Source organism: Eurytemora carolleeae, unplaced genomic scaffold, assembly GCF_000591075.1.
Source record: "Eurytemora carolleeae unplaced genomic scaffold, Eaff_2.0 scaffold125, whole genome shotgun sequence".
NCBI classification, from domain to species: domain Eukaryota; kingdom Metazoa; phylum Arthropoda; class Copepoda; order Calanoida; family Temoridae; genus Eurytemora; species Eurytemora carolleeae.
The window spans coordinates 17,057-29,585 of NW_019396104.1; the positions used below are offsets into that span (position 1 = coordinate 17,057).

General features: G+C 33.9%; 1 protein-coding gene across 2 annotated transcripts; it reads right to left on the reverse strand.

The window, feature by feature from the left end:
- Window positions 1-4,166: 4,166 nt before the first annotated feature.
- LOC111695039 (cuticle protein 21) lies at window positions 4,167-5,660 on the reverse strand. Of its 2 annotated transcripts, XM_023464183.1 has the most exons (3): window positions 5,532-5,660; window positions 4,718-5,070; window positions 4,167-4,666 (listed from the first exon to the last, which is right to left on the reverse strand). In XM_023464183.1, exons 1-3 carry the CDS (start codon window positions 5,643-5,645, stop codon window positions 4,234-4,236), a joined length of 900 nt encoding a protein of 299 aa, XP_023319951.1. In that variant the 5' UTR covers window positions 5,646-5,660; the 3' UTR covers window positions 4,167-4,233. The 2 variants fall into 2 exon arrangements, with proteins under 2 accessions (XP_023319951.1, XP_023319950.1); XM_023464182.1 differs by having other exon boundaries at window positions 4,167-5,070.
- Between the last annotated feature and the right edge of the window lie 6,869 nt (window positions 5,661-12,529).

Below are 12,529 nucleotides of genomic sequence, written 5' to 3' on the forward strand. Positions count from 1 at the left end.
CATTATCAGATTTTTAGCTGTGACAACTTGGATATATCAAGGATATCATTGTTAATTGAACGTTCATGTCCCTGATAAATGGATGGTCATTTATTTCAAATATTTTCTAAAGTCCCGTTAGATAGTCTATTTTTTCTATCTATTCTCTTTATCACTAATATGACGTCTGACTCTGCTATGGTGCTTATCATTCATTGTTTGTTGTCTTTATAGATTTTGAAAAGAATTCATTCATTGATAAAACTGTTCACATGGAAAAGCATATTTGTAAATAGAATTATCTTTTATCTTATTTGGTGTTTTTATGATTGTAAACATTAGATCTGTTTAAACAAGTTCTTGAACTAGGGCTGCTTAAAATAGAAATAAAGATTAAATTCAGTCCAACATTTTATTTCTTATTTTAACAGTTATTAAAACAATTAAATAATTTACTATAAATTAAAATCATTAAAATAATTAGGAGGAATTTTTATGTTAATTGCTGTTAAAACTGTGTACATGTAATGCAATATTGACTAAGAAATATGGAATTAAAACAAAGACAATTTCAAAGTCGTCACTAAATTTCCATTTTATTACAGCACCCTTTAAAGTAATAACGTTTAATTATGACTATGGAATGCGGATCTCAAGATGTTTAGAGTTTAAACTTCAAACATTGAACTCTAGAATTGTTATGCATTTCACAATGTAACAAAACGAAAAAAAGGTTTTTTTTGCCATGAGATTATATTGTAAAACTATATGGCCTAAACCTTAATTTTTCCTCTTACTACATTCATAAAGTTAGTTTTCACTTTTCAGTGGACAGCAGGTTATTTCAATTTTACGAGACAATCTTATGTCATTAAATCAAACAAAATCCACGTCAATGTAGTAGTTATAAAGAGTAGATACACGTTAATTGAAATGAAAAATCCGTTAAGGGCTTTTTAAGAAATTCACTTTTTCTTCGATATCCAAAAATGGATGAGAATAGGAAGATATGGATGAAACGGATGAAAAGGATGAAAAAGGATTAAGAGGATGAGTACGGAAAGAGATCTCAAATCGCGTTTCCGTTTGGTTGCACGAATATTGAGAGCATAAGCAGGGCTAGGAATGTTCCAACTTTTTCTAGTAGTTATGTTAACGGTCGTTCCAACAGTTAAAAAACTAAATTTCAGTAGCCGTTAATTTTAAAGGTAAGAACGGAATGTTTGTTTCGTTAAAGGCATTTGCCATTTTTTTCAAAATTACCGTTAGTTAACAATCCCAATTTGATTAATGACGTTAGCGGAAAATTTTCAACAATCATTAACGGCTCCAGTCGTTAACGGTCTATTACATTATTAACGGTGCAAAGCGCGGAAAAAAATCGTTACCGGTTATAAAATCGTTTATCTTGCAGTCGTTAACGGGCTTTTGTAGTATTAACGACGTTAACGGTTTGTCAAGCCGATAACGGCACTAACAGTTGAAATATATTTATCCTTTTCTATATATATCCAAATTAACTATCTATATCCTAATCTGAGGAGAATCCAGATTCATTCACGACTCTAGTTTTCTTTTTATCAAAATTCAAATGTTATCTCTATTCTCAGCATTTAAGTTTGTAAACACAGACGACATTCAAACATCAAAACACAAAAACAAATTTAGTCAGTTCCGTATACGCCATAAAAAAAATTCATCAAAAACGGCTTATAATTTTCGTTAACGGTTTAAAAATTAACAGTTTTTGCCGTTCGTTAAGGAACTCGTCCGTTAATTTTCGAAACTAGGGCTAGGCAAAGTTTCGTTAACGGAACTTTGCCCAGCCCTAGTATTGATATTAAACCCCATGAATTCTGTTACTAACAGCACCCTGTTTCCTGCTATAATGTTGTGATCGCTATCTATTTCACTTCTATACTAATCGGTTTAAAAAAGATAATCCTATTCTCCTTGCAAGCTATGCGTGTACTTCAAATCCTGGATATAAGATACACGGGGACATAAGATTGTCGTTCATAGAGCGGAACAAAAATAGGGGCTGTCCCAAAATATTTGGCATTTTAATTTATTCTCTTTGAATTGTGGCGTGGAATCCAATTTTAAAAGTATTAGTTTTGCGCGCACATAATTAAAAAATTCTTTTTCATCTTTTTTATTTTTCATTGGGAAATTTAGTTTTAGTATAATGAAGTATTTTTAATTTGTCTAGATCCATTTGACACTGCATGGACAATTCCAATCTTTTCCCCCCTTGAAAATGATTGTCTTGTAAGGCAGTGTCTTTGGAAGGATAATGTGCAAAGGTACAAGTATTGTCTGGCTTCAACAAAGTAAGATAATCTGTTTTCCACGTGATATATACAACTTTCAAACATACAATTAAAGTACAAATATGAAAAGTTGGAACCTTTTTTCCTGAAGTACCAAACCAACTCCTTGAGTCCCTTTCTACAAGAAAAGCCGATTTTGTAGTAAGCTAAATTTATCAAATAAAAAACGGATTTTTTTTTCGGATATATTGGTTGATATTTAAATAAAGGTGATCCCTAAGTTACATTTTTTGACATTTTCTTTAATCTTTAAGATCGGATTTAGGTTACATTGCAAAAAAAACAAACAATGAATCTCGTTAAAAGTGCAAAACTATCAGATATCAATAGATTTTTACTAGACAAATTATGGTTGTTTTATAATACAAGGGAGCATTTACAAAATACAGTAAGAACCAAAATACTCTGAAATTAGAAGACGACTTTTAGAATAAAGTTATTGGTTTAAATATCCCAATAAACATGTGACACAGTAATTGTAAAGTTTTAATAAACCCATGTATTCGTCTTCTTTTGTAAAATTGCAAAGAATCAAAGCCCGTGAATAATATTTAAAAATTCTGTTAAAGAATGAAACCGAGAGCACAATAGAAAATGCATGAAATAAAGCGTCCTTGGTCCAAAAAATTTGGACAGTGTTGAAAACTTTTGCTATCCTAAAAACTTGATAATAAACGTTTAAAATTGATTTGATCAATTTTTGAAAGAAAAAATTGCAAGGATTCTGTTTGCGGTTGGTTATTTTTTTCTGTCCCATACATTTTGTTAGCAGATACATTTTGTGAGGATGTAGATACATTTTGTAAATACCTTAGGATTTTTTTCCAAATCAGACAAAAACCAAAATTACTTGAAAAAAACGCCCTTATTGTTTATAACTAGGTACATGATAATGCATAATAATATAAGAAATGATAGCTTTATGCATGATCATTTATTGCTGAAAAAATCAAATTGGCAACTTTTTCTTTTTGTTTGAATTGGAGATTGTGCAATTTTTATGTTTACTTATATCGTGAACAAGAGGTCAATGTTTTACAACCTTTCCGGGACCAAGATTACTGAATGGCAACAAGTATTTGAAGTATATTGACTAATTTGAACCACTTAAACTTGAACCAGCGCACAAAATAAGTGGTTCAAATTATTCTACGCAGTTTAGCTACTTATCGCCATTAATTAAATTTGATCCTTGTGGAATATGTTACTTTAAAATAAAGACAACTTTAACTCTAATTTTATAAAGATGTTCTAAATTCTTGAAAATCTAATTTTATTGCAAGACAAGTGTCTTGTATACTCGAAATATTGAATATTTAAAGACAGAATGGGGAAGAGGCTGCGTGTGGTGATACGCAGCGTATTATGCGTAAATAGAAATAGGATGCGTATTTTCTGACGCATATTGGGCGTGTCAACCTGTGGGTAGACTATATAATCCTGCAGTACAAACTACCTTGACATTTAAAGGTTGGATGTATATATAGTTAATTCAACCCCGTATTAAATTTTAAGCGTCTACATTTTCATAAGAAAACAAAGGATGAATGGTTTTTTCGTAATATTAACAATTCAGATCTTCTTAAACAGTCTTTATACAGAGAGTTCTTAAATCATGTGAAAAATAACGACGAAGTCAAAAACATGAACACAATAGTGTACAGTGTTCACAGACCCATTTGTACTTTTATTCATTTTGTATTTTAGGTTTTTAATTTAAATTATTTATAGTATTTTGTACTTAAGATTTATAAAGCTTAAACTCAAAATTGTTAAGAATGTGTTGTGAGTCATGTTACTATGTTTAAAGGTTGTACGTGGTTGTACGTGTACCCAAGAAAAATAAAAAACATGTTACGATCTGTTTTATCTCTATTTATGATAATTAAATAAATAATTACATATATACTTAATAATCAGCTTAGGCGTGGTAAGCAGGGGCGGGAGCGTAAGCAGGGGCGGGGGCATAGGCGGGCTTAGCGGGGGCATAAGGCTTGGCCTCAGGGTAGACAGGAACTCCCTCATAGGTGACATCAGCGACATATCCGTTGTAGTGGTCAGCGGTGTACTTGACGTGCTGGGTCCTGCCATCAGGAAGAGCAACAGTGTATTCTCCGGTCACAGCTCCGTTGGCATCAGAGGTCTCAGCGGCGTTGAAGGCAGCCTTGGAGTAATCATCAGCAACTCCGTAGGTGAAAGAGTAGGGTTCAGGGGTCTCCTTCTCTTCGTGGTAAGCAGCAGGGGCGTGATAAGGAGCAGGGGCTGGGGCATGGTAGGGAGCAGGGGCAGGGGCGTGGTAGGGAGCGGGGGCAGGTGCGTAAGCAGGAGCAGCATGGACAACAGGAGCTGCGTGGTAGGGAGCGGCATGGTGGACAGGGGCTGCATGGTAGGGAGCAGCATGGTGGATAGGGGCGGCGTGGTAGGGAGCAGTGGCGGGAGCAGTGTGGACGGCGGCTCCAGCAAATCTTGGGGCTCCATGATATCCTCCAGCAGCTACGACGGGAACAGCTCCATTGTTAAGTACAGCTCCGTCAGCGGGGGAGATCTCAGAAAGTCCCTTGCTGTTGTCAGCCTGGCTGACAGAGGCAAGGTTGGAACCAAAAGCCTTGCTGACCTGAACAGTCCTGACCTCTCCGTCAGCCTTGGTAACAGACTGGTGGCTAGTCTGACCGGCTTGTCTGTAGCCGGGATTGACTCCAGCATACAGCTGGGGAGCTGCGGAGGCAGCGCAGAGGAGGGCGGAGAGACACACAAAAGCCTAAAAATTATCAAATGTTAATAAAAATTAAAAGTAACAAGTTTAGAAGAAAGGGCAGATTTTTTTATATTTAAATTTACCCTCTTAAAATACATATCTTGATTTAAGTTCTGTAAGTGTTTTTTCAGAATGAGATATTAAAAGAACCACAAAACATGCTACCACAAAATAAATGTTCGACAGATTGTAATTTGCCTTTCTTAACCACAAGTTTAGACCCTTTTCCGTAAGCATGTTCAACAAGAAAAACGTTGATTGCATTCCCATTTTTGTAAAAAATGTACTTTTTATAAACAGTCTTTAAATGTCAAAAAAACTGTGCACATGAAAATGCTCTGAAGAAAAGATGTAAGAAAAATAAAAGCAGAAATGATTAAATCAGGTGCTGCATATGCTTCATGCAAATTTGAAAAAAAGTAGAGTTATCTTTTTTGGGTGTTTTTTCTGTAGTAGTTGCTTACCTTCATATTAAGTCTTGAATGATCAACTGATGAATGTTTTACACAGGCCTGCGTATTTATACTGACGGCGCTTACGCAAAGGATACAGGCAGTAGACGCCTTCGACGCGCCCATTTTAAGGCAGCACAGGCAGTTGGGCAAATCAATAGGTCAAATTTAGGAAGCCGGGTTTCTTCCTGGCTATCTATTTATCAATCAGCCTTCTAATGTACAATGAACAAACATTGTTTATATTTTTTTGATTTTATTAAAAAAGATTCAGAAAAAGTTTCATAAAATTGATTTATTTTAATGATTATAGACTTTTTCCATATAAAAAATAAGTTATTAAGTTTGCAATAAAATCTAAAACAACAGAAAAAGTTTAGGGCCTTAAAGTTGTAATAAGTTCCAAACGAATTAAAGTGAATACAAATTTTGATATGCAGACATGCAGTAAACACCTACTCCATAACAAGGTTTTGAAATGTATCTATCCAGGTACAGTCCGTCCGCTATCAAACTCAACCATAACTGAATCCCAGGATCTAAATGCCACACAGGGACACAATCGTAGCTATCAGAATCTCACTAATAATACAATGTTCAACCAGGACTGTTGTAGACCTCCTCTGGAACCTGATGACAGACCTCTCTTAAATTTCTGTAGCATCCCGGCAGGATTCCTTATGTACAGGGCTGCATACAAGAACATTGACAGACTTGCATTTTTGTCCAGATACATAGTTAGTATACCCTCTAAGAATCTCACGCCACTCTCCTCTAGGCTTATCTTGGGAATATTCTGGTATACTGGAGTAGATTCATCCCAACCTTTTCTTTGGGAACCTGTTTATGGGTCCGTTTATGTTCATCCCATACATTTCTTTTTGATACCTCCTTGCACTGCACAGAGATCACTTCATCACCATGGATACCATTGCAGACAAGCTTGTTTACCAGGTTATATTCTTTAACCTTCTCTTGTTCAGGAACCTTTCCATATTGCTGGACATTTTCAACCTTGTACCGATTGGTCTCGATGTTGCACTCCTTCTTATGAGTGATCTGCTTCATGTACTTCTGCATGCTATTTTACTCCGTCTTGGGGTTCTCATAGCACTGGTTCTTTAACCAATATAGTTTCAGTAGAAGTAAATATTTCCATTTATTGATAGCACCGATGTAAGGATTTATCTCTTTTTGGATAATGAGCTAGATAGAAAGATAAATTTTACCGTCATGCAATGTCTATTGGTTCAGAATAGACATCAAGCACATGGGTGAACCCTGATTTGATCAGGCGCTAATGGACTCTGCATACTAGAGTGATAATACCACCTAACACAATTTGGGATTCATGGTTTCCAACTGGTTCTCTTGTATCATACCACAATCTTGTTCTTGTGTCTTAGAATGCTTGTTCTTGTTAAAGTTGGTGTTACACTGCCGTCTGCATAGAGTCTGGCACTTATTTCCATACTCAGTTTGGCACTTCTTCTTGGGAACATCTTGGCACTTTTGTTCTGGAATGAGGGAGGTTTTGAGCACTTGAACAGTGTTGCACTCTTGTATATCCTGATTATGGCACTCCTGTTCTTGCCGTATACTATCATTCTGTACCTCTTCTTGCTTTACATCATCTTTATGTCTACTTCTTGACTCCCGACATTGCTTTTTCAGGTGTCCTCTCTTTCTTACTCTCTCTTAAGATTTATGTCTGGCTCTAGGTCTATACTTGATACTGGATCCTTGCTGACTGACTGGTCTGTCCTCACTGCATTCCGTGGTTCAGCTAAACCACTGTGCTGCTCTTCTTCTGTCTCAGCTATCTTGTTAATCTTTTTATTCTTTCTGCTTTCATATTTGTTTTGTTTAGACAGAATAGGATCTTTTTCTCCACTGTTTTCACTGTCCTGGACTTGTAGACTGTGGCTGCTTTCCTTCTAGTCTAGGGGATTCTCTAAACTCAAAACTTGACAGCAAAACCTGGATAAAAATAACAGTCTCAATGCTTCTAGTTATATGTTTTCTGTGTGACTGATGATCTTGGTTTGATTTTTGGTTGGGACTGTCCTTTATTAATGCTTCATCTTTCTTGCTTGCTGGTAGGGTTGTTAATGGTTAAACGATCGTTAAACAATCGTTTTTTATTTAGTTTATCAATCTTTTTCAAAAACGATTGTTTTGTTTTCGGAAAAAAACGATTGTTTTTAAAAACGACCCCTCATTTTGAATTTTAGAAAACGAATAACGATCGTTTTTAAAAACGATCGTTTTTATAAAAAACGATTTGTGACCGTTTTTTATGCGATTGTTTAAAAAAAAAACCATTGCTTTTGAAAGACCAATAGTTTTTGAAAAAATAATTTTAATGACAATTATGTTCACGATCGTTAACGAAGGGTCATATATTCATAAAATACCAAATTATGAAATGAATAAGATGTTTAGTTTAGATACATTATGCCGCGCGCCGTACATATCATCATGCTATTGCTAATAAGGTTATAAACGTCAAACGACAGAACCAATCAGAATTTAATTGAAAATATTTGTAAATCTGACGATGAAAACAAAAATCTGCAAACTTGTACATTCTTTACATTTCAAAATGTAGAAAAGGCTGGTTGGAAGTTCAAAAACAAAGTGCTATTAAAGATTATTACAGAATAATGGGCGCAAAGCGCTCCAAAATTTTAGACATACATTCATATTCTTCAGTTAATATATATTTGTATTCCTAGTGAGTATAGTAATTTATACACATTCATAATGACAGTGGATTAAGTCAAAGGGATGGAAGCTTCATTACAATGTATTACGTTCATACAGTAATCAGAATACTGGTAAACAAGGAAATTTGGAAGAAATGATGAGAATTCTGAGTGAAATGAAGAAAATGTCCGATAAAATATGGGTAAAATCAGGAAAACAGGTAAATCTTGATTAAAAACTAGTCATTCATAGCTGAAAACTCTTTTATTGGATACTCTAAATCCCGATTGCTAAATCTCGATATCCACTACGAACACTTTTGATAATCATCTTTTTTATCCCTCCTGGGTTCCAAGCAATGACTGTTTGCAAAATTTCTCGGTTTCTGATTGGTTGTATTTATCTGCAGATTAGAGAAAAGAGTAGATCAAAATCATTGATCTCCATATCCACAATTCTAAAGTTTTCAGCTCAGGACAAAAAGAGGAAAACCCAATAAAACTAAATGTATTTAATTATTTGACAAGGAGAACTTTTCAACAACAAAAATTGGTATTTCAATATATAAAGAAGTTAAGATATGAATTCAATGATTAAATTATGAAAAATTCGAGTCAAAATAAAAAAGTGAGTTACCGACAAAATTATAAGTAAACAAAGATTGAAAATTAAAATCTTGTTTATATGAGTACATATACATACATAGAAATTCAGACCAAGAAGACTTTCCAAAAAAAATATGGCTATTTTAAGATAAATATATATATATTTTAAGATATATATATATATATATATACATTATAGATATATATATATGAGCCCCCCCGCCCCTTTACATTATGATCTATTTTATCCTAATTCAACGATATTAATTGGTTTCTTAGTTTCATTATATTTTATCTTTGGTGGCTGGTGTTTACCTAGAATATCTAATTTTAAGTAAGAATATTTATATAAAACATCTTTACTCCATTTCTTTATCCACAGGCGTCTTCTCAATATCCATTTTGAAGTAAATTCCTTTAAAGGGAGTGTTTGCAGAAAATGAAAAAAGCTTACGACGAAAAATAAGCGCTTTTGATCGCTACTAATCTTACTTCTATCGGTAAATAATCATTTAATTCCAAACAATACATTCAGATATCACAGACAATAGTCATTGATTATCTTTCGACTCTTTCGTATATGGTTAGAATTTCATGTTTCATGTTTTTGTTTTTTTAAATAATATTTCGCTGGCACTGGATTTTCGAACATTCCTTGGAAAATATGAAAATGTCGTCTTCATTATCAAAAATCCTCGAAATAGGAAAAAATGTTTTCAAAGGTAACTAACTATCAGATCATAAAAATAAAAAATATTATGAAATATCAGCTATTTACGAATAAGTCGAAAAAATATCGATTATTATTGGTTGTAATATCTGAATGATTTGTTTGGAATTAAATAATTTTTTTACGAACCCAGTTGAATGTTGCAATTTTCTGAATTTGTATGGACGCTACGTTCAGCATGAGTCGTTTTTAACAATTTTATCCTTGTAGACACAGCAGATAGAAGTAAGATTAGTAGCGATCAAAAGCGCTTATTTTTCGCGAACACTCCCTTATTTTCCAAAGGTTCCAGCCGTAGCGCTCTCTGCCCTTGTGTCTTATCCCAAAAAATGCTTTTTGGAACTTTGATCTTTTCTGTTTCTCTATCTTGATCTCCGTATATTTTCAGTGTCCCCCTTTTCGCCTTTCCTTCCTCTTCCCCCTCCCCCTAAGCGCACCCCCCCCCTCATGTTCCTTCCCCTGGTCCCAGTAGAATAGAGTTCTCTTATAACTTGTTTTTATTCATTACTCAGCTTACATACCATTATTGATTTTATATCTGAACCTTCTACATAATCTAACTTAGAAGATACGATCTTCTTTTTTCTCTTTTATCTTTCCCACCAGTAAAAAATTTAGACAAAAACTCATGCATACTTGCTTTATAAGTAGAAATTATTTTTTTCCTCTCCTCTTTTCTCTTATTTTTTGCGTTTACTCTTAATAAAGTTATGCAACGTGTTTATAATGCATCACTCTACTTTTTCATTAATCTTTCTATTTAATCTTTGAAAATCCGGAATATGTTATGTCTAAACAAATTTAAATCATTATTTTCTGGGACTGCATCTTCAATTTTTTGAATATATATATATATATAACCATAATCCTTAATCAGTCAGACGTTTAAAGAGTATTGTTGTGAATCTGACACGACACTTTAAATTATGCCAATACAGTCCGAAATAACAATTAAAAAGATTTCGTATAAATTAGAATTTTAAATTTTACGAGACTAGTTTATATAATAATCATTTCATCAGAAATAAATAATCAGAATATGCATATATATGCCTTCGAGTTCTTATGTTTAAATCCTTTGTCTTTTGGGCGCCAATTTATTACACTATTTGTGTGATTTCTTTTTTGGGGGGAGGGGGGCAGGAAAGGGCGCTACGACATCTGCTCTAATTCCATTTGCTCTATGGCCATTTGCTCTAGTTCCATTTGATCTATTAACCATTTGCTCTATAGCTCATAGATCACGACGTTTGCTCTATATGTCATCTGCTCTATACGTCAATTTATCTATGACATAACACGTCATTTGCTCTATAAACATTTTTATGACTGTGATGGTCCAATTGCTCTACTCAACATTTGCTCTATGAGTTAACACGTCATTTGCTCTATAAGCATATTTTAAAAATATCTAATCATATTAAAACTATATTTTTACAATTTTACATTTTACAGTTCTTCCTACAGTTTCATTATTCCGCCAACTTCCTGGAGATAGTTTTGTTTGTCTGGAATTTGTGCATAGTGTGAGACCAAGCTAAATATAGTTTTCATCACATATTATTAGGCTTTTTTTACCCCTCTTATTATTAAGCAGTCTCTCTGTCATGATGAACTTTGAAGAACTGATTAAAACTGCAATTTGCGAATTTTCCCAAAAAAAATTCCCGCATTTCATAGTCAAATTACGCTTAGGAATTCCAATAAAAGCTATTTTATAGTGTATTTTTAGGTTATAGAGCAAATGACGTGTTTAGTAATAGAGCAAATGAGGTATAGAGCAGATTGAATATAGAGCAAATGACGTATAGAGCAAATGACTTGATAGATCAAATGGAACTAGAGCAAATGACCATAGAGCAAATGGAAATAGAGCAGATGTCGTAGCACCGCAGGAAAGGTATCAGATGAGGGAAGTCTTAAAATCAAAGATCCCACCTATACAATGACCTCCCCCCTCCCTCCGTCCTATACAATACATTCCCCAAGTCTTGATTCTCCTTAGGGACCCAAGTAACAGATGTGACATTTAATGTGTATTTCATATTATCTTATCAACCGTGTGAGGGTGTAAGGCTTGCCGTGTATATCTGGAAGGGGGTGGAGGGGGGGGGGGTTTAGAGGATGTACGTCTGTGCATTTGAAAAATCTTTACTTTTAAAATATGGTTTACAGATTAATGCCACTAATTAGTTTAAAGATCAAAGACGACTTTTAAGACGTATTGATACTGCTAAGTTTCGTGGGACATACACCCCATATGCGACCTTATAAGACTAAAGGTAAAAAATTTTTTAAATGCTAGAAAAAATGATAGTCTTAATGAATTATCATTTTGAAAGTACCAATTAATGAACTCGAGTTTTACTCCCACAAAATAAAAATTGTTCTTAAAGTTTCTTCCTACTCTGCCGATTATTTTATCCCTTATTTTCAAATTACAAATAATTTTCACATTTTTACTTTTAAAAATTATTTCTATTTGGTTTTTAATTAATATAAACTTATTAGTTCAATTGTTCCCAAAATAAGCCGAAAAAATAAAACAACGTGGAACTGGCTCTTCTGGACTTTTGGCCGTTTTGAAATAAAAATTCCCTTGATTGTCCTTATCTTAAAAAAAAAATCGAAATAATATTTCTTCTTTTAAGATTTTATGACGGGGAAATTATGTAAGGTAGAAGCGATAAGTAAAAGAGGAAATGCACGTTTACATTTTTGGAATATCAGAGGTGTTTTGCTATTCAGGTCACGAATGATAACTCAGCAACTTTATTTAAAATTATTTAAGTGATTTCAAAAATTATTTATGACCCCAGCAGTTTTGTGGTAGGTCTAGAAATGAGAAGAAAAGTATGTTTGTGAATATTACTCCCGTAATCGATAATTATAATTGATTTTAGGAGGTTTAAGGAGGGAGCAAGTTAGGGGGGAGAAGGTTAGGGGTGCAAGGTGTACCAATGCGG

Excerpts from the sequence above, each read along its gene's own strand:
- LOC111695039 (XM_023464182.1), bottom strand. The coding sequence starts at position 5,645 with ATGGGCGCGTCGAAGGCGTCTACTGCCTGTATCCTTTGCGTAAGCGCC. Across the intron at positions 5,071-5,531 it reads ATTCAAGACTTAATATGAAG|GCTTTTGTGTGTCTCTCCGC; the intron begins GTAAGCAACTAC and ends GATAATTTTTAG.